The sequence below is a fragment of the Thalassophryne amazonica genome, chromosome 8, assembly GCF_902500255.1.
Source record: "Thalassophryne amazonica chromosome 8, fThaAma1.1, whole genome shotgun sequence".
Taxonomy (NCBI): domain Eukaryota; kingdom Metazoa; phylum Chordata; class Actinopteri; order Batrachoidiformes; family Batrachoididae; genus Thalassophryne; species Thalassophryne amazonica.
The window spans coordinates 113,743,149-113,765,996 of NC_047110.1; the positions used below are offsets into that span (position 1 = coordinate 113,743,149).

A 22,848-nucleotide genomic window follows, 5' to 3' on the forward strand; every position below is an offset into this window, starting at 1 on the left:
GAATAAGACATTGTTTCATCATGAAAGCGGAATGGAGACAGTGGGGGGAAAAAAAAACTTTGTGATCGACGTGTGAAGCCAAACACATTTCGATGTCCGGTTAAGAATCGTTGAGAAATGATTTGATCCACCGACATCAATAGCCTTTTTACTTAACGATTCCTGTTGTTTTTGAGGATGTTTATCAGGAAAATGAAAATTTCTTTACGTTTTCTCTACAGTGCTTCTGCAGTGGCTCTGCTTGAAGCTTGAACCAGCAAAGCAACACTTCGACCCCTTGCTTCGCTCCTTTTCAGAAATGGCGGGTCAACAATTTTTTCATTAAGTCCCCCTTAAAGCCATTTAAAGATATCAATCATGAGTCACCTTTGTGCTGATTAAAGTCACTAACCGGGACTCTTGTTGCGGGTAATAAACGAGAATGGCCCTCCGTCCCATACCGGAGTTTTATGTGATGGTTCTCTGGCATGAGCTGTACTCAGTTCGCCAATGCGGAAACTGAAGCTGTCCATCAAGTAAAGGAAATAATAATGAGCGAAGTGTCGTGGAGCGGCGCGAAGCTCACTCATGGTACAGGGAGTCCTAAACAGGAAGTGCCAAAATTCATGTCCAAACGTCAAACACTTACTGAATTGACAGCCGAGATCCCACAGAATCTCGCAGGAACTCAGTGGCAAGCTCACACTCAAACAGGAAGTGCCAATTTATCAGTCACATTGAAACAGGAAATGTTGAACACTTCCTGGCATGGGTGGAGCTAGAGCGGATGCCGGGGTTTCACTGGACTCCCCTGAAATCTGATTGGACACAGATGATTGACATGTCACGTTACCACACATCTGATTGAGAGCTGCATTTTCAAATCAGTGAGTCACATTGACTGCTAGGTTCCTCCTGTCCAGTAGTTTGTGCTGTGTACCACAAAAAGTTCTAATCCACCTTAGTAGAAAAAGAAAAATGTTTGCCTCAGATTTGAACTGACATGTCGTTTGAAACTAGGGACTTCTATCACACCAAACTTATATTGTTGAGTCAAACGACTGTATTTTATGTCAGAAATGAGGTCCAGGTTGGTAAAAGCAGAATTTCTCCTTTAATTTGGGTTGCCATGTCTCTGTTAGTTGTTTAAGAGTGCAAACATGTTTAAGCTAATAGACAGCAGCTGGTTCATGCTCTGTTGGCTCATTAGTGCAGCAGATAACTGAAACAATCCTCAAATGGTGATACAAGCATCAAATTCAGCATAAATACAGCTGGAGCTAAATGAATGGAACAACTAACTTTTTTGACCCCTGTACAAACTCAAACTGACCTTTGTCACCATTTTTATCACTTATCATGTTTCCACCCCCTGATTGTCTAAAGAAACTGGCAATAAACTGATTATTATTTACCAGGTTTTATCAGTTTGAGATTTGCTTTCAGTTTTAGTTTGAGGAAGATAATTTTAGAAATTTTATTCTTTTTTTGTTTTTCTTGTATTTAAAATGGCATAAACAATTAAAATGTGTGAAATTCCAAGTGTTCCGTACTTTTGGAGGGCACAGTATCCTAACCGTATGAGCGCAAAATGAGTGTGGTATTATTACTGTTTAGTTTAAGAATGTTTAATTTTCACTGTTGCCTAGCACAGGTTTTAGGTCATGCTCATGCTCCCGAGAACAATTTTACTGAAAAAAAAGTCTGAAGGACCTAAAGGACATGGTTAGATGGTGAGGAGCTTTTCCAGGCATGTGAGAGGCAAATAAAGAAAAATGCTTAAAAAGGCCGGGGGGGGGGGATGCAGCCCCCCAGAAGCTGAAAGGTTTTTGCTTTGCTAATGCTCTGCTGAAGCATTTACTCAGTCTGAAGGACCTAAATGACATGGTGAGATGCTGACGAGCTTCACTCATTCATGTCCATGACATATGCATATTAACAATAATATGATATCCTCTGTTTGTGGTTCTTCTGCACAGCTCCAGGACACTGTGTGGCTTTCTGCCGAGTAAAGTGGAAAGATAGATTTTGGTCAGAATTAATAAGGTCAAAGTGAATCGCTGTGTAAAATCAAATGACACCTCTTTCCAGACGTTGTAATACAATGATAAACTACAACAACCAAAACCGTTTTTATAAATTACATTAATATTGATGTACAGCGCAGCTGGCTGTAAGAGACTCAGTCTGAGTTACATTTGTCTCAATATCTGAAAGGAAATTGTTTTAACAAAAACTACAGATTTTTTTTTTCCATTTCTGTCCAGAGGTCAAGGATCCAGTGACCAATTTCATATTTAACTATTTAGAGAGATTCTGCATCATTGGCAGAAACAGGAAAATATGTACAAATCATAGTTAACTTTTGTTTGATCTCATACTTTGATGTAGATCTGAAGCTTTTATTATTTCATATAAAATTAAAGAGATTATTTAGTTGTCTTATTATATGGTACGATACATTGGGTTATGGTGGTACCAAAAAATTGGTGTCACTGTATACTGTCAGGCACCGAGGCAGCATGCCACAAAAATGATCAGACACCGAATGCAGACTCACAGACATGATGTGGGAATAAAAGGATGACTTTATCGTAGAAGCAGGCAAGGGTACGGTACACAGGTAGTCAGACAACAATGCAGAAGTACAGACAAGGGGCAGACAAAAACGCAGTCAAAAAACAAGCAGGTTTCAGAAACATGGAGAGACTATTAACCAGGGCTGAGGCAGAGAGGAAATCCGAGGCACAAACGAGGTTGAAGCACGGCAAAGCAAAAACAGGACTTAGACTAGAAGGCTGGAATGATAGATACAAGAACTAACCATCTGGCAGGGAAGTAATAACAGGTGGTGTAATTAGTGGAACAAGACGCAGGTGTTGGTGAAGGTTCTGGAAGGAGTTGTGGTCTGGTGAGGCAAAGAAGGGAGAAGAGAGTCAGGAGAGTGCCGTGAGACAAAAGCAAAGTGAACTGGGGCAAGATCACTAGGTAACAGAAAAACCAACGGTGCAAAATGGGACATGCTTAACAAACAATAATTAACGTAAACAAAAAAGGGGGGAAAGTAGGAAATAGTGACTAACCTAAAAAGTGGAAAACAAGAAGATCAAAGATAATAATTGAAACTAGAACAGAACAGATAGTGATTCAAGTATAAAAGTAAATGCAATAACCGATAATAAGATGACTGCATAAATTGACTACACTGAAATGAATGAACCGAAGGACAAAAACCAGAGACTACAGAAATATGCGATAAATAGCAAATCAAAATAACTGATAAACAGAGAATGCAATAAATCAGATGGAACAGAAGCAGATAAGAAACACTAAAGAAAAACCTGTGACTGAAGCATAATGCAATCAATGTGAAAAACTAAACTAAGACTCAACATTAAATGAATTATAGCAGAAAGTAAAACTCATGACTACCAGAACACAACCAGATAATAAGACACAGAAGATAAATAAGAAACAAAACCAGAGAATTACATAATATGAATCAATCAAAACAAATGGGCAAAAAGGGGAGACAGGCGCCGACATTATTTTTTTAAAGTAAGAATTGTTGTTGTTGTTGTACCAATTTGTCGCACAATCAAACGGCAAAAAAGTTTCAGTCAAAAATGTTTTTCTCACCAGCACCCAAGATCACTCCAATCAGAGCAGACCAGTCCTCCATACTGATCACACCAGCCACACCAGAATCTTTCCACAGACTTGTTTCAGAGCAGCAGGACTGTTTTGTCTTTGACTGGAGCAGCACACAGTGTGTAACAGTCTGTAATGGATCAGCTGATGGTCCATTCAAACAGAATCTGTGCTATTGTAGAGCAGGTCCACAGTTCTTAGAGCCATGAAACACATGAGTTTTCAGAGTCGTCTGTCACAGCTCTCTCTCTCTCTCTCTCTCTCTGTGTGTGTGTGTGTGTGTGTGTGTGTGTGTGTGTGTGTGTGTGTGTGTGTGTGTGTGTGTGTGTGAGAGAGTTTGGATCACTAATTTGTGTCTGGTTCTTTCAAGGGTACGAGTCACCATTCAGAAGTTCCTTCTGCTGCCTTTCTGGGCAAGGAGGTTCCACCTTGCGGGAATCAAACCAACAACCCTACGAGTGCTCCTCTTGGAGGAGAAGGCAGAACTTACGTAAGACTGACTAAAGAATTAGTTTTGTGTATCTGCAGGCTGTGACAGACAGTCATTTTGGGTTAGATTATGGCCCGGTCACACGGCATACGAAGATTCCTGAATGAAGGGAAAAAGTAAAATAGTCACAAATCGTTGAGAAAAGGTGGATGATTGAGCTTTTGACTTTTCCCATCACCGAATAGGCTGCGATGTCACAACGTAGGACAGATCTGGGCGTTGATTCAGGTTTTCCCTCTTTCTTTTTCCCTTCACGTGCCCCAGCCTTGATTTACTAGTTATTTTATTTTCATTGTGTTTATTCTCTGTTCTGTTTTGTTTTGCCTTGTTGTTTCTTTGTTAATTTTATTCTTCGGCCATTAGATCAAATCAATTTTATTTAATCAATCCTCTACTGTCACATGATAATTTCACAAGGACCACGATGGAAATAAGTGTTTATGCTTCATTATCAGTGTATCACTGACACAATCAAATCAATTTTATTTATATAGCGCCAAATGACAAACAGTTGCCCCAAGGCGCTTTATATTGCAAGGCAAAGCCATACAATAATTAGGGAAAAACCCCAACGGTCAAAACGACCCCCTGTGAGCAAGCACTTGGTGACAGTGGGAAGGAAAAACTCCCTTTTAACAGGAAGGAACCTCCAGCAGAACCAGGCTCAGGGAGGGGTAGTCTTCTGCTGGGACTGGTTGGGGCTGAGGGGAGAGAATCAGGAAAAAGACATGCTGTGGAGGGGAGCAGAGATCAATCACTAATGATTAAATGCAGAGTGGTGCATACAGAGCAAAAAGAGAAAGAAACACTCAGTGCATGATGGGAACCCCCCAGCAGTCTAAGTCTATAGCAGCATAACTAAGGGATGGTTCAGTCACCTGATCCAGCCCTAACTATAAGCTTTAGCAAAAAGGAAAGTTTTAAGCCTAATCTTAAAAGTTAGTTAGTTCAGTTCCATTCTAGTTTTCTTCAGCCGGTGTGTGTTTGCATTATTGTTCATTAGTTTATCACTTATTTTGCTTTTCTCATTTGTATTAACAGTTATGCTGTAATGTCTGGTTTTGCTTTCTGTCATCATGTGGTCTCTGTTTTTCTTAGTTTGTTTTACCACCTTGTTTTCTTAGTCAATTCCAGTTTAGTTTTGCTTAAGTATTTATTTTCCATTTATTCTCTCATCAGTTCTCATGTTCATGCCCTGTTCGTTGTAGTATTATATTCTGCCCTCGGTTTCTGTTTTAGCTCTGTTCTCAGTCTTTTCTCATTGCCATTTGTTTGTCTCCACTCCATGCCCCTGAACCTGACATCATGTCTTCGTCCCTCACTCATAATTTGATTGTCACTTCATGTCACTTCACCAGCTCTTGTGTCCTCGTCTCTCTCTCGGACTCTTTCTGCTTTGTGCTCTTATCCACTCGCACTCATTGCACCTGCTCAGGTATCTTTGTGTCTTACCTCACTCCACCTTGTGTTATCCTTCCTCACTATCTTGCGGCATGCGTAATCTTTGTATAGGTAGTATAGGTTAGGTTTGTGAAATCCTACATCGCAATGTTGTACTGAGATGTTACAGGTGCAGATAAGGTCCAAAGGTTTCGCATGTCCTCAGTCTTCCCACTGCCACGAGTTAGACCACCAGTGCTCTTTAGAGACCTCATCAATGTTTGTTCAATGACAACACTACTAAGCCCTGCTCAGCACTGATTGCTCCTACGAACAACGTGAAAACCATCAAGGAACCTTCGATAAACATCTCGGTGCTTTTCCTCCAGGTTGCTCATTTGCTGCATGTGGTAATGAGCAGATCATCATCATCATCAATTCATCAATTTTATTTATATAGCGCCAAATCACAACAAACAGTTGCCCCAAGGCGCTTTATATTGTAAGGCAAAGCCATACAATAATTACGTAAAAACCCCAACGGTCAAAATGACCCCCTGTGAGCAAGCACTTGGCGACAGTGGGAAGGAAAAACTCCCTTTTTAACAGGAAGAAACCTCCAGCAGAACCAGGCTCAGGGAGGGGCAGTCTTCTGCTGGGACTGGTTGGGGCTGAGGGAGAGAACCAAGAAAAAGACATGCTGTGGAGGGGAGCAGAGATCAATCACTAATGATTAAATGCAGAGTGGTGCATACAGAGCAAAAAGAGAAAGAAACACTCAGTGCATCATGGGAACCCCCAGCAGTCTAAGTCTATAGCAGCATAACTAAGGGATGGTTCAGGGTCACCTGATCCAGCCCTAACTATAAGCTTTAGCAAAAAGGAAAGTTTTAAGCCTAATCTTAAAAGTAGAGAGGGTGTCTGTCTCCCTGATCCGAATTGGGAGCTGGTTCCACAGGAGAGGAGCCCGAAAGCTGAAGGCTCTGCCTCCCATTCTACTCTTACAAACCCTAGGAACTACAAGTAAGCCTGCAGTCAAAGAGCGAAGCGCTCTATTGGGGTGATATGGTACTATGAGGTCCCTAAGATAAGATGGGACCTGATTATTCAAACCTTATAAGTAAGAAGAAGAATTTTAAATTCTATTCTAGAATTAACAGGAAGCCAATGAAGAGAGGCCAATATGGGTGAGATATGCTCTCTCCTTCTAGTCCCCGCCAGTACTCTAGCTGCAGCATTTTGAATTAACTGAAGGCTTTTCAGGGAACTTTTAGGACAACCTGATAATAATGAATTACAATAGTCCAGCCTAGAGGAAATAAATGCATGAATTAGTTTTTCAGCATCACTCTGAGACAAGACCATTCTAATTTTAGAGATATTGCGTAATTGCAAAAAAGCAGGCCTACATATTTGTTTAATATGCGCTTTGAATGACATATCCTGATCAAAAATGACTCCAGGATTTCTCACAGTATTACTAGAGGTCAGGGTAATGCCATCCAGGGTAAGGATCTGGTTAGACACCATGTTTCTAAGATTTATGGGGCCAAGTACAATAACTTCAGTTTTATCTGAGTTTAAAAGCAGGAAATTAGAGGTCATCCATGTCCTTATGTCTGTAAGACAATCCTGCAGTTTAGCTAATTGGTGTGTGTCCTCTGGCTTCATGGATAGATAAAGCTGGGTATCATCTGCGTAACAATGAAAATTTAAGCAATGCCGTCTAATAATACTGCCTAAGGGAAGCATGTATAAAGTGAATAAAATTGGTCCTAGCACAGAACCTTGTGGAACTCCATAATTAACCTTAGTCTGTGAAGAAGATTCCCCATTTACATGAACAAATTGTAATCTATTAGATAAATATGATTCAAACCAGCGCAGTGCCTTTAATACCTATGGCATGCTCTAATCTCTGTAATAAAAGTTTATGGTCAACAGTATCAAAAGCAGCACTGTGGTCTAACAGAACAAGCACAGAGATGAGTCCACTGTCTGAGGCCATAAGAAGATCATTTGTAACCTTCACTAATGCTGTTTCTGTACTATGATGAATTCTAAAACCTGACTGAAACTCTTCAAATAGACCATTCCTCTGCAGATGATCAGTTAGCTGTTTTACAACTACCCTTTCAAGAATTTTTGAGAGAAAAGGAAGGTTGGAGATTGGCCTATAATTAGCTAAGATAGCTGGGTCAAGTGATGGCTTTTTAAGTAATGGTTTAATTACTGCCACCTTAAAAGCCTGTGGTACATAGCCAACTAATAAAGATAGATTGATCATATTTAAGATCGAAGCATTAAATAATGGTAGGGCTTCCTTGAGCAGCCTGGTAGGAATGGGGTCTAATAGACACGTTGATGGTTTGGATGAAGTAACTAATGAAAATAACTCAGACAGAACAATCGGAGAGAAAGAGTCTAACCAAATACCGGCATCACTGAAAGCAGCCAAAGATAACGTACGTCTTTGGGATGGTTATGAGTAATTTTTTCTCTAATAGTTAAAATTTTATTAGCAAAGAAAGTCATGAAGTCATTACTAGTTAAAGTTAAAGGAATACTCAGCTCAATAGAGCTCTGACTCTTTGTCAGCCTGGCTACAGTGCTGAAAAGAAACCTGGGGTTCTTATTTTCTTCAATTAGTGATGAGTAGTAAGATGTCCTAGCTTTACCGAGGGCTTTTTTGTAGAGCAACAGACTCTTTTTCCAGGCTAAGTGAAGATCTTCTAAATTAGTGAGATGCCATTTCCTCTCCAACTTACGGGTTATCTGCTTTAAGCTGCGAGTTTGTGAGTTATACCACGGAGTCAGGCACTTCTGATTTAAAGCTCTCTCTTTCAGAGGAGCTACAGCATCCAAAGTTGTCTTCAATGAGGATGTAAAACTATTGACGAGATACTCTATCTCACTTACAGAGTTTAGGTAGCTACTCTGCACTATGTTGGTATATGGCATTAGAGAACATAAAGAAGGAATCATATCCTTAAACCTAGTTACAGCGCTTTCTGAAAGACTTCTAGTGTAATGAAACTTATTCCCCACTGCTGGGTCCATCAGAGTAAATGTAAATGTTATTAAGAAATGATCAGACAGAAGGGAGTTTTCAGGGAATACTGTTAAGTCTTCTATTTCCATACCATAAGTCAGAACAAGATCTAAGATATGATTAAAGTGGTGGGTGGACTCATTTACATTTTGAGCAAAGCCAATTGAGTCTAATAATAGATTAAATGCAGTGTTGAGGCTGTCATTCTCAGCATCTGTGTGGATGTTAAAATTGCCCACTATAATTATCTTATCTGAGCTAAGCACTAAGTCAGACAAAAGGTCTGAAAATTCACAGAGAAACTCACAGTAACGACCAGGTGGACGATAGATAATAACAAATAAAACTGGTTTTTGGGACTTCCAATTTGGATGGACAAGACTAAGAGTCAAGCTTTCAAATGAATTAAAGCTCTGTCTGGGTTTTTGATTAATTAATAAGCTGGAATGGAAGATTGCTGCTAATCCTCGGCCCGTGCTACGATCATTCTTACTAAGAAAATTGGCCAGATTTCTAGAAATGAGAGCTGCTCCATCCAAAGTGGGATGGATGCCGTCTCTCCTAACAAGACCAGGTTTTCCCCAGAAGCTTTGCCAATTATCTATGAAGCCCACCTCATTTTTTGGACACCACTCAGACAGCCAGCAATTCAAGGAGAACATGCGGCTAAACATGTCACTCCCGGTCCGATTGGGGAGGGGCCCAGAGAAAACTACAGAGTCCGACATTGTTTTTGCAAAGTTACACACCGATTCAATGTTAATTTTAGTGACCTCCGATTGACGTAACCGGGTGTCATTACTGCCGACGTGAATTACAATCTTACCAAATTTACGCTTAGCCTTAGCCAGCAGTTTCAAATTTCCTTCAATGTTGCCTGCTCTGGCCCCCGGAAGACAATTGACTATGGTTGCTGGTGTCGCTAACTTCACATTTTTCAAAATAGAGTCACCAATAACCAGAGTTTGATCCTCGGCGGGTGTGTCGCAGAGTGGGGAAAAACGGTTAGAAATGTGAACAGGTTGGCGGTGTACACGGGGCTTCTGTTTAGGACTACGCTTCCTCCTCACAGTCACCCAGTCAGCCTGCTTTCCCGGCTGCTCGGGATCTGCCAGAGGGAAACTAACGGCGGCTAAGCTACCTTGGTCCGCACAGACTACAGGGGCCTGGCTAGCTGTAGAATTTTCCATAGTGCGGAGCCGAGTCTCCAATTCGCCCAGCCTGACCTCCAAAGCTACGAATAAGCTACACTTATTACAAGTACCATTACTGCTAAAGGAGGCCGAGGAATAACTAAACATTTCACACCCAGAGCAGAAAAGTGCGGGAGAGACAGGAGAAGCCGCCATGCTAAACCGGCTAAGAGCTAGTAGCTGCGCTAAGCTAGCAGATTCCTAAAACACACAAGTGAATAATGTGTAATAATTTAGAGGTGATTCAGCAGAGGGAGTGCTTTAGTTAAGGCACGTGAAGATTACACTGTGAAGCAAATCGTTATCTAGGTAACTAGAGCAATCTAACTGCGCAGATTAAACAGCTAACAGATGCAGCAAAACACCGCTGTGCTCCGGAACAGGAAGTGATACAATACCGCAGTGAGAGCCAACCACCACTGTTGTCACTGAGTGTTCAGTTTGGCAACATGATCGCAGATAATTGAAGTGCCCAGCTGCAGCAAAGACAGTTAGGCAATTGGACATTGCTTGCAAATGCATCAACCAAGACCGACTATGATCCGCCTTGATCAACATTCTTGCCATGCCAACCTTATGCTGATAATTCAGCCACAACTGGCTGGTCTTTGAGGTCTGTGCAAGTTCAGATCTCTTCTTCTCCGTTACTGTCTCGAGTTGGATCAAAACCTCAGAACAAGCAGCATCTCCTAGTGTCGTCTCTCCACTAAGAAGGGAGGAGTACATTTCCTCGGCTTGATCCAGCAGTGTCTGAGAAAGATGAGAATTAGTTATTCAGTTAGATCCAATTCAACAGGTCAACTTCAGATAAAACTGAAGTTATTGTACTTGGCCCAACAAATCTTAGAAACATGGTGTCTAACCAGATCCTTACTCTGGATGGCATTACCCTGACCTCTAGTAATACTGTGAGAAATCTAGGAGTCATTTTTGATCAGGATATGTCCTTCAATGCGCATATTAAGCAAATATGTAGGACTGCTTTTTTGCATTTGCGCAATATCTCTAAAATGAGAAAAGTCTTGTCTCAGAGTGATGCTGAAAAACTAATTCATGCATTTATTTCCTCTAGGCTGGACTATTGTAATTCATTATTATCAGGTTGTCCTAAAAGTTCCCTGAAAAGCCTTCAGTTAATTCAAAATGCTGCAGCTAGAGTACTGGCGGGGACTAGAAGGAGAGAGCATATCTCACCCATATTGGCCTCTCTTCATTGGCTTCCTGTTAATTCTAGAATAGAATTTAAAATTCTTCTTCTTACTTATAAGGTTTTGAATAATCAGGTCTCATCTTATCTTAGGGACCTCATAGTACCATATCACCCCAATAGAGCGCTTCGCTCTCAGACTGCAGGCTTACTTGTAGTTCCTAGGGTTTGTAAGAGTAGAATGGGAGGCAGAGCCTTCAGCTTTCAGGCTCCTCTCCTGTGGAACCAGCTCCCAATTCAGATCAGGGAGACAGACACCCTCTCTACTTTTAAGATTAGGCTTAAAACTTTCCTTTTTGCTAAAGCTTATAGTTGGGGCTGGATCAGGTGACCCTGAACCATCCCTTAGTTATGCTGCTATAGACTTAGACTGCTGGGGGGTTCCCATGATGCACTGAGTGTTTCTTTCTCTTTTTGCTCTGTATGCACCACTCTGCATTTAATCATTAGTGATTGATCTCTGCTCTCTTCCACAGCATGTCTTTTTCCTGGTTCTCTCCCTCAGCCCCAACCAGTCCCAGCAGAAGACTGCCCCTCCCTGAGCCTGGTTCTGCTGGAGGTTTCTTTGTTAAAAGGGGTTAAAAGGGAGTTTTTCCTTCCCACTGTCGCCAAGGGGGTCGTTTTGACCGTTGGGGTTTTCTGTAATTATTGTATGGCTTTTGCCTTACAATATAAAGAGCCTTGGGGCAACTGTTTGTTGTGATTTGGCGCTATATAAATAAAATTGATTTGATTTGAACACATTCTTCAGGTCAATGTATGGAAAATGCCCCCTGAACTTGTTAGATAATGGCCCAATTTCTTTTTTAATGGTCTTAATGTATTCCTTGCCCCCAAAACCCGGGGATAGACTTCAAGATCATCAAATTTGAGTTGATAGTTACATAGTTATGATCATTTACACAAAGTGAGGAACCTTGGGGTAATTTTTGATCCTTTGTTGTCCTTTGGCCTCCACATTAGAAAAATTACTAGGACTGCTTTCTTCCACCTGCGAAATATAGCGAAGTTTCGTCCCATCCTGTCTATGGCTGATGCTGAGACCCTGATCCATGCATTTATGTCTTCTAGATTGGACTACTGCAATGTTGTATTTTCTGGTTTACCGCAGTCTAGCATTAGGGCTCTCCAATTGGTTCAAAATGCTGCAGCCAGACTTTTGACACAAAGCAGAAAGTACAACCACATTACACCCATTTTTGGCATCCCTTCGCTGGCTTCCTGTCCCAGTGAGATCAGATTTTAAGGTTCTGCTACTAACCTATAAAATTATTCACGGACTGGCACCTCCCTACCTAGCTGACCTAATTAAACCTTACGTACCGGCCTGGGCTTTGTTCTCAGGGTGCAGGACTACTTTGTGTCCCTAAGGTGAATAAGAAGTCTGGGGGTCATAGAGCTTTCTCTTATCATGCCCCTGTTCTGTGGAATGATCTCCCTGCATCAATAAAACAGTCAAATTCTGTGGAGATTTTCAAGTCCAGATTTAAGACGCACTTACTTTCCCTTTCATATGGCTAGAATACTGGTACAGTTTTGTTTTATGCTTTTTACTCTTTTAATTCATTTATTAGTCATTGGAGCGGGCTGCGGCCTAAACTTTACATAAATTCTGTGTCTTAGTGAAGTTTAGGGCTAGTGGCCGGCGATCACCTTAGTATTTCTGTTTTTCTTGTTGTTTAATGCTGACAAATTATACCGTATTTTTTGTCTTTCTGATGCCCGATTCTGTTTTTTCTCTGTTTAAGGTGCAGCTCCATCCAGAGATGGGAGTTGTATTTGTGTTGGCGATCCTCCTGTCCTGTGCACCAGCAGCAATTCTTGTATATTTGTCCGTGAATTGTTCTGTAATTTATGTTTGTAGCATGGCCCAAGCAGAAGGTCACCCCTTTGAGTCTGGTCTGCTTGAGGTTTCTTCCTCAGAGGGAGGTTTTCCTTACCACTGTTGCTCTGGCGGTTGGTAAGGTTAGACCTTACCTGTGTGAAGCACTTTGAGGCAACTCTGTTGTGATTTGGTGCTATATAAATGAGTTTTCAGCAGCCATCTTGGACACCATCTAGAAAGAAACACTTTTCCGGGGGCCCTACTTTTGTAACTTTTAGTATGTTATAAAGTACACTAAACCCTACCAGAATTTTAGGGGGTTGAGGGGGTATTTTCCATATATTGACTTGACTATGGATCCATCTGCTCTGGTTGCTTGTCCAGAACAAAAGGGGATCATCTCTTTCATCATCAGAATCCTCAGTCTGGTTCAGACTCTGACCACATTCTGCACGCTGTCTTACTTCAATTAAAAAAAAAAAATACAAAAAAAGCAAAAAGCTGAAGCACTAAACATTGATAAGACATCTCATTTTTACAAAAAGCAAACAAAAACACCACCAGACTAACCACACACAGTAAGTACTCCACCAAAATAATACACACTCCAAACATGCCAAATATTTCTCAAATGTCTCAAATACCAAAACTGTAATCACTGTCTGTACACCTGAAATGCGTGTGTACTCAGCATTTTTCGCGTGCCGTTGCATTTGTAGATTTGCTTGCAGCTGTGTATGCTTTCTTTTAACTCACTTGATGCCATTGGCTCTTAAACGCGTCTTTTCCAATAGTAACGCCCCACGCCAAAGACGCGTCATCGAGCCAATTTCTTTTCTTTTGGTATGTTTGTTGTTGACATGGACATAGAACTCACTTTTCTATGGGTCTTGACAAAACACTCAAATGCTGAAAAAAATCCTGGCACTGGGATGTTCTGAACTTTGAAAATGAGTTAATGTATACGTTCTGTCATGTGTGGCCCTTGCCGCACTCCTGCCTTCATTTTTTTTTTTTTTTTTTTTTTGCATTGTAGAAATGCGCTTCCTTCTCACAGCGGTAAACCAAATGGCACTCAGGTTTCCAGATGTACAGAGGGACACACTGCTTCCTTATCAGGGCTGGGAACATCAGACCTGCAAAGCCCCCCCGTTGCAAAGAAATACACAGCGATTAAGGATCACCTCGTCAAAACGTTTGAACTGTCAGACTGAAAGGGCCAGCAGGCTGTTCTCTCTGCACCGGCTAGAGGACACCAAGCCCTTCAGAGTTCATGGATAGAATGCTGCAGCTCCTGACAGGGCACCGGCCCGACTTTTTGTGCAGCAGCTCTCCCCTCAGGTGTACGCAGCGCTGCCCAACACTACGATCACGGACTGCTGTGTGCTGGGGGAGGAGGCAGACAAATTCTTCCTGGCCGGCCAGCACCATGGCATGATAGCAGCAGCACCCGCCCCATCACACGCCGCAGCAGAAGCCCCACACCACACACCAGCACCACCGCAGAGGAGCTGCATCTCTCCTCCACAGCAGCGCTCACAAACCGGCTTCTGTACTGTATGAAAACATTCAGCTGGTTGAACGAAGTCGAACTAAGCACTAAAGCTACAAAAACTAAGCAAATGATAAGAAACCGTCAAGAACGACAGCAATGCAGAAGAATTGAGGGTTTTGGCGGCATTCATTCAAATTTTTTGACAGTTTAAAAATCCTGATGAAGCGCCAGCTGCAGGAACAAAGCTGTACAAAGGTTAAACGATGCCAGTGAAAATCCAGATTTCTTGTTTCGTTTGGACTTTGTTGTCCTTTGTTAGTGCTGTGTGACCGGGCCTTGATAGAACTTTATTAATCCCTTGGGTAGACTCCCTCAGGGAAATTGAGGCTCCAGCAGCATTGGATAGCAGCACACAGAGTAAGAAGCACACTGAGTATCCACAGCCAGCACTGTGCCTTGTGGTACTCTGATGCTGCTGATCACAGTGCCCAATGTGGTCTCTCAGCCTGACGTACTGCAGACTGTCGGTGAGGTAGCTGGAGATCCAAGTGACTAGGCAGGGGTCCACTCAGACCCTGTTCAGTTTGCCCTGAAGCACAAGGGGCTAGATGGTGTTGAAGGCGCTCGAAGTGCAGGAGAATTTTGTCATCATTCCGGAACCATTAAATAATTGAGCTTTTACTGGAGTTTCTATTAGTGGACAGGAAGTCAGACATGAAAGATATAAATTCAACAAAAAAAAAAAAATCAGCAGTTGGGGGGAGGAGTCACAACTATCAGGTCCCAAGAATTCACTTTTTGCTCTTTCTGAAATCTCATCTAAACTCGAGCCCTATGACCCACAGGATCTAAATCATAAACAGGTAAACCTGGTGGGAGTCTCTGTACTTATAGATGTTTATATTTTTAAGCTTATTTCGTATAACACATTGAATATGTCTGCTTTGGCAGAGGTGCTGTCAGCTGACTGCCCGATAGTGAAATGAAAAAATAAGTGTGTACGCGTAAAAAGCCCAAAGCCACTTCACCCTCTAAAATTAACTTCCAAAAAACAGCCACAGAAGATGCACTGTATGTGAGAAAGTAACTATTTTTCAGAGTAGAAGTTGTGTATTTGAGTAGCTTTTGTTGCCATCTAGTGGGGGATGTTAGCATTTCAGGGCTTCTGGTACATTTTCTACTTGAAACCCATAATTCATCATAAAAGAGATTTATAAATATCAGAAGTGCATGATTTTTTTGGGGGGTGGGGGGTGGGGGGTGATACAGAGCTTTGACCTGCCAGTGTTAATGTGTAAAAAATCTAACGTTTTGAGAGGGTTACAGTTCTTGACTTTTAAGATGTGAAAGTTTGGTGGAAGGGTGAAATTCTTCCTGGCAAGAACAACTGACAGTTTGAATAATAATTATGACTGCTTATAGAGGACTTTCTCAGGAATCAAAGCACCAAACAACATAAATTACAATAAAGGAATAAATACAAAAATGAAAAGTACTCCGCAACAGTCCCAAATTAAATAGCTGATAATAATCAAGAGAATGATGGTGAAGAGGGACCACAGCATGAATATAGCCTGGTGTATATACACACACGTGGCATGTCACACGCTGCAGTTGCACATCAGAAGTGACGCACACATCGCTGGCAGCGTGCTTCAGTCTGTGTCTTTTCTCTGCAGTGGTTCGAGTCAGTGGACAGCTCTGCGACACTCTACCTGCACAACCTGCTGCAAGGTGAGCAGCGTGCATTATCAAAGGTGAGATGCCCCCGTCACCTTATTAGGCTTTGATTTGCAGACAATAAAACCTTTAAAAAAAAATTACATTGTGAAATATTTACTTTGTCAGTGTGAAAATTTGGTAAACTCACATTTTGAAATGTTTGTTAAAGTGTTAAATATTCTGTGCACTTTTTAGCATTTGGTGGCAGGATTGGTGCCACAGCCGGTGTAAACGCCACAAAGCTCGGCACTGAACATGGGTTTTACTGTTACTGTAGCTTGTGGGAGTAACTCGGCCACTTCATTGGAAAGAAGCGGCCGAGTCTAAATTCTGGGTCTTTTAGTGAAGCTTTGGGCTAGTGGCCGGCAATCACCTTAGTATTTCTTCTGTTTTTCTTGTTGCTTAATGCTGACGAATTATACTGTATTTGTTGTCTTTCTGATGCCTGATTCTGCTTTTTTCTTTTCGCTCTGTTTGAGGTGTGGCTCCATCCAGAGATGGGTGTGGTGTCTTTCTGTAACCCTCCTGTCTTGTGCACCGGCAACATTTCCTGTGAATTGTTCTGTAATTTGTGTCTGTATCATGGCCCAAGCAGAGGGTCACCCCTTTGAGTCTGGTCTGCTTGAGGTTTCTTCATCAGAGGGAGTTTTTTTTCTTACCATTGTTGCTCTGGGGGTTAGTAAGGTTAGACCTTACTTGTGTGAAGCATCTTGAGGCAACTTTGTTGTGATATGGCGCTATGAAAATAAATTGAAATTGAAGGGAACAGAATTACAAGACAAAAATACCAGAAACTACCAAAGGTCTTTTGAGGGGTGGTGACCGGTGTGGTGCTGACGGGCGGTGTCGAGGTCTGAACTTGAAGTGGTTCGTTCAAGTGAACACCTGGAACAACCTTGCTGCAAATGAGGTCCACAGATCTGGGAGTGGACAGATGGATACGCCCCCCTTTGGTCTGCCACCCCTCCCCCCTCCTGGTCCGTGTCAGACCGCGTTCTTCTGTCCCCAGCCAGTGAGGGTATGATGAAGCTCAGACTGGAGTGTCCTCTGAGTGTCTTGTCTGTTGTCTCGGTCTCCACTCTGAATGTGGTGAGCGACGTCTTGGTGAGGGAGACTGTTTACTCGCGGCTTCACTCTGTGATAGACCGTCCCAGAGGTGACACTCCACTGGTCATGGGTTCTAGATTGCAAGGTTGGTGAAGCAAATGAGCACAGAGAAAGCCCCAGGTATCTGAACACTTCCAAGCAGGTGGAGATGCTTGTCTTTTGGCACTGAAAACATTCTTTGGGACTATCTGGTAGACTTGTATCGTCATGACTGACTGGAAGAAGGGACTCATGAGTGGTGCAAGTCTTTCTGTATCTCATGATTCAGGTCAAAATTGATTTTTGTTTCAGATTTTCAATTCTAAATTGATTCAGATCAGAGCTGATGATTTCAGGATCTACTCCAGTGCATTCAGGTGATGTGGCAAAGGATGAAAGCAACATGCGTCTGAGATGATGGTTTTATAATTTGAAAAAACAACTTATAAGTACATTTATTGCGTTTCCACAACACTGTCGGTGCAGGTCTTTTGAAATGAAACAGGTGTTGGATCTCTTTATTGTTTATGTTCAAGAATCGGCTGTAAGTTAAAGTGTGCAGGGTGCGCCAGTTGCCTCTTGGTGGCACCACTGCAGCTGTTCGGCTTCTTTCGACTTGAGGTGATGACGTGCTAATGCGCACAGTTTATTTGTTGTTTCGGTAATGCTTGACCTTCACACAGTTTGCTTGTTGAATTTGTCGGATGAAGCACCTTAACCACCATATTATAGAATCCAACCTGCGTCCAAAACGCTTGGTTTTAAATTTAAGGATGGATCAGGTGAATTTGTTGCTGCTCCAAACTAACTTGCTAACATGGCACAAACTGTTGTATGGATGAATCCGAAAATGACATCATATTTTAGTTGTTGGGTTCAGATTGACTGTACACAACTTTCTAAATTTATTTTGCAGTAATCCAGTGCTTTTTTTTTTTTTTTTAAAGCATCAGTTCGACGGAGGCGGTGTTACGTGGATTCAAAAGGAAGAGTCGACCTCCATGGATCTGTACGTGACTGTCAGTACGTAAAGGTGACCTTTGACCCGGCAGCCAGTCACATTCAGAAGTTTCCATTGTAGAATGTCGCTGAGGACGATATTCTCACAGTGATGAAATCCATGCCTTTAATTTCCTGTTGCTGACAGAATTTTAACCTGAGATAATGGATTACAAAACTTGCTGTCACCAGAAGTCACTGTTGATTGTTTGGGTTGCTACCTCGCATGCAGTATGTAGTGAGCGCGGCGGTAGCGTGATACCAGCCGGATGGTTTATTATTCAGCTAAATGTTTGTTGTTTTGTGCGTGCAGAACAAACAGCAAATGAAGCGCAATGACACAACAGAGAACCACGATGCTAAATTAGCATCTTGTACCCTTCTCCTGGAGATCACCTGTCCCACATGTCTTCCAGCTTTCTCTGCTCCGCTCAGCCAATTGAGGTCATTACATGTGGACATGGAAAACTGCAAGGGTCAGGTGGACCTCCAGGAGCAGGCTCAGTGACCCCTGCTGGAGGCGAATGGTGAATGCCAAAAAAAAGAGGGTTTTTCCACTTCCTGAGTGGTGGCCTCAGTGACTGGAAACAAGCTGTACGGAACTGGACCCTGCTTCGGACCGCTTCTTGGTTCCCTTTGTTCCTGACTATAGCTGTTGATGTGACTGAGGTCTCCATCTTTCTTTTTTTCTCATCTTTTATGTGCTGCTCTGGTTTTGGTGAAGTGAGAGGAGGCGTAAATACAGAAAACTGAATGGAAGAGAAAATCAAGCGTCAATGAAATGAAAGAATTCAAATGAAAAAGTAAAGCATAGTTTTAGGATGTCATTTTTATGAGGCCATCAAATATGGCCATCAGGTATTGGCGAAGGCTTTGCGTTCGTCCATTGGCCCGTCTGTCTGTGTTCAGTCCTGTTACTGCCACATGTCTGCAAATTCACAGGAACATTGTGGGACACACGACCTTAGACAAGTTCAGAAAGGGCTAACCTTGACCTATTTTAAGAGTTCAAAGGTCCAGAGGTCATCATGCAAATCCTCTTTTGTGTGTGTTTGTGTGTGGGGGGGGGGGGCAGTGACAGCCAATCATAGTACGGCCCCTTACCAAAAAATAGTACTGATAAGTATATAAAAAGTAAACTAGAAGTATACTTGAAACATACTTGCATTTACTACTTTTTGGTAAGGGGCGGCTCAGTGACTCCACTGGCTGGTCTCTCTGGTGCTCCAATGCCGCTTTTTCTGGCTAAATATCGCACATTTCTCGTATATTATGTAAACATTAGCAACAAACACTTCTAGAAGCACTTCTAGAAGTAAAAATGCAAAGGCATCTCAGCGTCAGCGTGCACGCGGTCAAAGCTAACTTCCACCATTTTCAAAAGCTTGTGTACGAGATCTGTTAGAAAAGTATTGGACCTTTTTTTATTTTTTCAAAAACCATATGGATTTGAATCACGTGTGATTGCATCAGCCAAGCTTGAACCTTCATGCGCATGCGTGAGTTTTTTTCACGCCTGTTGGTTGCGTCATTCGCCTGTGAGAAGGCTTTGTGTGAGCACTTGGTCCACCCCTCTCGTTGGATTTTTTTATGCGAAAATGTCTGAATGATTTGGCGCTTGTTGCATCAATTATTTCCAGAGGAAACTGTGAGAGGCACTCCAGGTGGACACTGTTCGGAAAATTAATATGGCTTTCAGGGACGATTTTATGGGGATTATACAGATTAGAGTGTTGCTGCCGCTTTAAGGACGGCTCCAACTGCGAGAGCGCCAATCGACATGCTTAAACAACCAGATCATTTCCAACGTGAAGGCTTTGTTGATCTGGGACCTCGTCTCGACTTTCACAAAAATTGCAGAAGGTGTGGACATCAGCACTTTTTCAGCACATTCCACTGTTACAGGAGTTTTTTCATGGAAAGAAAGCGGAGGGATGCGCCACGGAGCCGTTCATTACGCGGACAAAACCACCTCGGGTCCGTCTCACAGGACGGCTTTCAGGTGGATTCAGATTGATTCCGGTTGCTTTTCAGTCGTGTGATTATCCGATTGTTGCATGAGCTGGACATGCCCCAACATGTCCTGGAAGGCTTCATCACGGCGTTGCTTTGCGCCATTGCGGCTCCACCGCGACGCGCGGAACTCCTCCGCATGTCTCTCAATGTGCTGAAAAAGTGCTGATGTCCACGTCTTTTCACAATTCCTGTGCTAGTCAGACGACATACCGGATCAAGACAGCGTCCAGTTTAGAAATGAATGGCACATTCCACTGTTACAGGAGTTTTTTGTCATGGAAAGAGGAGCGGAGTTCGTGCGTCGCGGTGGAGCCGCATGGCGCAAAGCAACGCTGTGATGAAGCCTTCCAGACATGTTGGGGCATGTCCAGCTCATGCACAATCACAATCGGATAATCACACGACTGAAAAGCAACCGGAATCCATCTGAAAGCCGTCCTGTGAGACCAACACCGAGGTGGTTTTGTCCCGCGTAATGAACGGCTCCGTGGCGCGTCCCTCCGCTTTTCTTTCCATGAAAAAACTCCTGTAACAGTGGAATGTGCTGAAAAAGTGCTGATGTCCACGACTTCTGCCTTTTTGTGAAAGTCAGATGAGGTCCCGGATCAACAAAGCCTTCATGTTGGAAATGATCTGGTTGTTTCAGCGGGGTCTGAGCCTGTCGATCGGCGCTGGGAGCGCGCCGCGCTCTCAGACGCTGTGGCCCGTCCTTAAAGCGGCAGTAACACTCCTTAACCTGTGTGATCCCCATAAAATCGTCCCTGAAAGCCATATTAATTTTCCGAACGGTGTCCACCTGGAGGTCTCTCACAGTTTCTGGAAAAAAATTGATGCAGCAAAGATCCAAATCGTTCAGACATTTATTCGCAATAAAAAAACGACGAGGGGGTGGACCAGTGCTCACACAAAGCCTGCTCACAGGCGAATGACGCAACCGACAGGCGTGAAAAACTCACGCATGCGCACGAAGGTTCAAGCTTGGCTGATGCAATCACACGTGATTCAAATCCATATGGTTTTTGAAAAAAAATAAAAAGGTCCGATACTTTTCTAACAGACCTCGTATACATACACACACACCCTCCTGCAGAAGTCGTTATAACGTAAATAAAACATTGTTCATGATTGAGCTTATTGTGCAACATCAGTATAAACATACAGAAGTGAATGTTTTGAGAAATGTGAAGTTAGTGACACCAGCAACCATAGTCAATTGTCTTCCGGGGGCCAGAGCAGGCGACATCGAAGGAAATTTGAAACTGCTGGCTAAGGCTAAGCGTAAATTTGGTAAGATTGTAATTCACGTCGGCAGTAATGACACCCGGTTACGCCAATCGGAGGTCACTAAAATTAACATTGAATCGGTGTATAACTTTGCAAAAACGTCAGACTCTGTAGTTTTCTCTGGGCCCCTCCCCAATCGGACCGGGAGTGACATGTTTAGCCGCATGTTCTCCTTGAATTGCTGGCTGTCTGAGTGGTGTCCAAAAAAATGAGGTGGGCTTCATAGTTAATGGCAAAGCTTCTGGGAAAACCTGGTCTTGTTAGGAGAGACGGCATCCATCCCACTTTGGATGGAGCAGCTCTCATTTCTAGAAATCTGGCCAATTTTCTTAAATCCTCCAAACCGTGACTATCCAGGGTTGGGACCAGGAAGCAGAGTTGTAGTCTTACACACCTCTCTGCAGCTTCTCTCCCCCTGCCATCCCCATTACCCCATCCCCGTAGAGATGGTGCCTGCTCCCAGACCACCAATAACCAGCAAAAATCTATTTAAGCATAAAAAATTCAAAAAGAAAAAATAATATAGCACCTTCAACTGCACCACAGACTAAAACAGTTAAATGTGGTCTATTAAACATTAGGTCTCTCTCTTCTAAGTCCCTGTTAGTAAATGATATAATAATTGATCATCCTATTGATTTATTCTGCCTTACAGAAACCTGGTTACAGCAGGATGAATATGTTAGTTTAAATGAGTCAACACCCCCGAGTCACACTAACTGCCAGAACGCTCGTAGCACGGGCTGAGGCGGAGGATTAGCAGCAATCTTCCACTCCATCTTATTAATTAATCAAAAACCCAGACAGAGCTTTAATTCATTTGAAAGCTTGACTCTTAGTCTTGTCCATCCAAATTGGAAGTCCCAAAAACCAGTTTTATTTGTTATCTATCGTCCACCTGGTCGTTACTGTGAGTTTCTCTGTAAATTTTCAGACCTTTTGTCATCCTCAACACTGCATTTAATCTATTGTTAGACTCGATTGTCTTTGCTCAAAATGTAAATGAGTCCACCTACTACTTTAATCATACCTTAGATCTTGTTCTGACTTATGGTATGGAAATTGAAGACTTAACAGTATTCCCTGAAAACCCCCTTCTGTCTGATCATTTCTTCTTTTTTTTTTTACTCATCATTTTATTTATTTTTCAAATACAATACAAACAAAATACAGCACTCAGATGAACATGAACATAAACACATTTGCCCGGGCGGCGTCTTGTCAATCAGCTTCCTGAATACTTAAGCCATTTTTGTCCATTTGAGCTTCCTGTAGTCTCTGTCTGCATGTCAGCTTTTCCATTAAATATATGTCTTCCACTATCGATATCCATTGGTCCTTTGTTGGTAAGTCTGTTGTTCCCCAGTTCCTTGTTATTGCCTTCTTTGCAGCTATCAGCATCGTTTTGATTATTTGTCACTCTCATGTATAATTCCTTCAGAAAAATTACATAAATAGAAAACACAGGT

The 22,848-nt window shown here is 42.4% G+C and overlaps 1 protein-coding gene across 1 annotated transcript in view; it reads left to right on the plus strand.

Moving 5' to 3' along the window:
* tdrd12 (tudor domain containing 12) overlaps positions 1–22,848 on the plus strand; it is a 145,300-nt gene that overhangs the window by 11,897 nt on the left and 110,555 nt on the right. Inside the window, exons 4-6 of the mRNA XM_034175553.1 lie at positions 4,001–4,120; positions 15,952–16,006; positions 18,028–18,107. Coding sequence (XP_034031444.1) covers positions 4,001–4,120; positions 15,952–16,006; positions 18,028–18,107 — 255 coding nt within the window. The remainder of the gene's footprint in view (positions 1–4,000; positions 4,121–15,951; positions 16,007–18,027; positions 18,108–22,848) is intronic.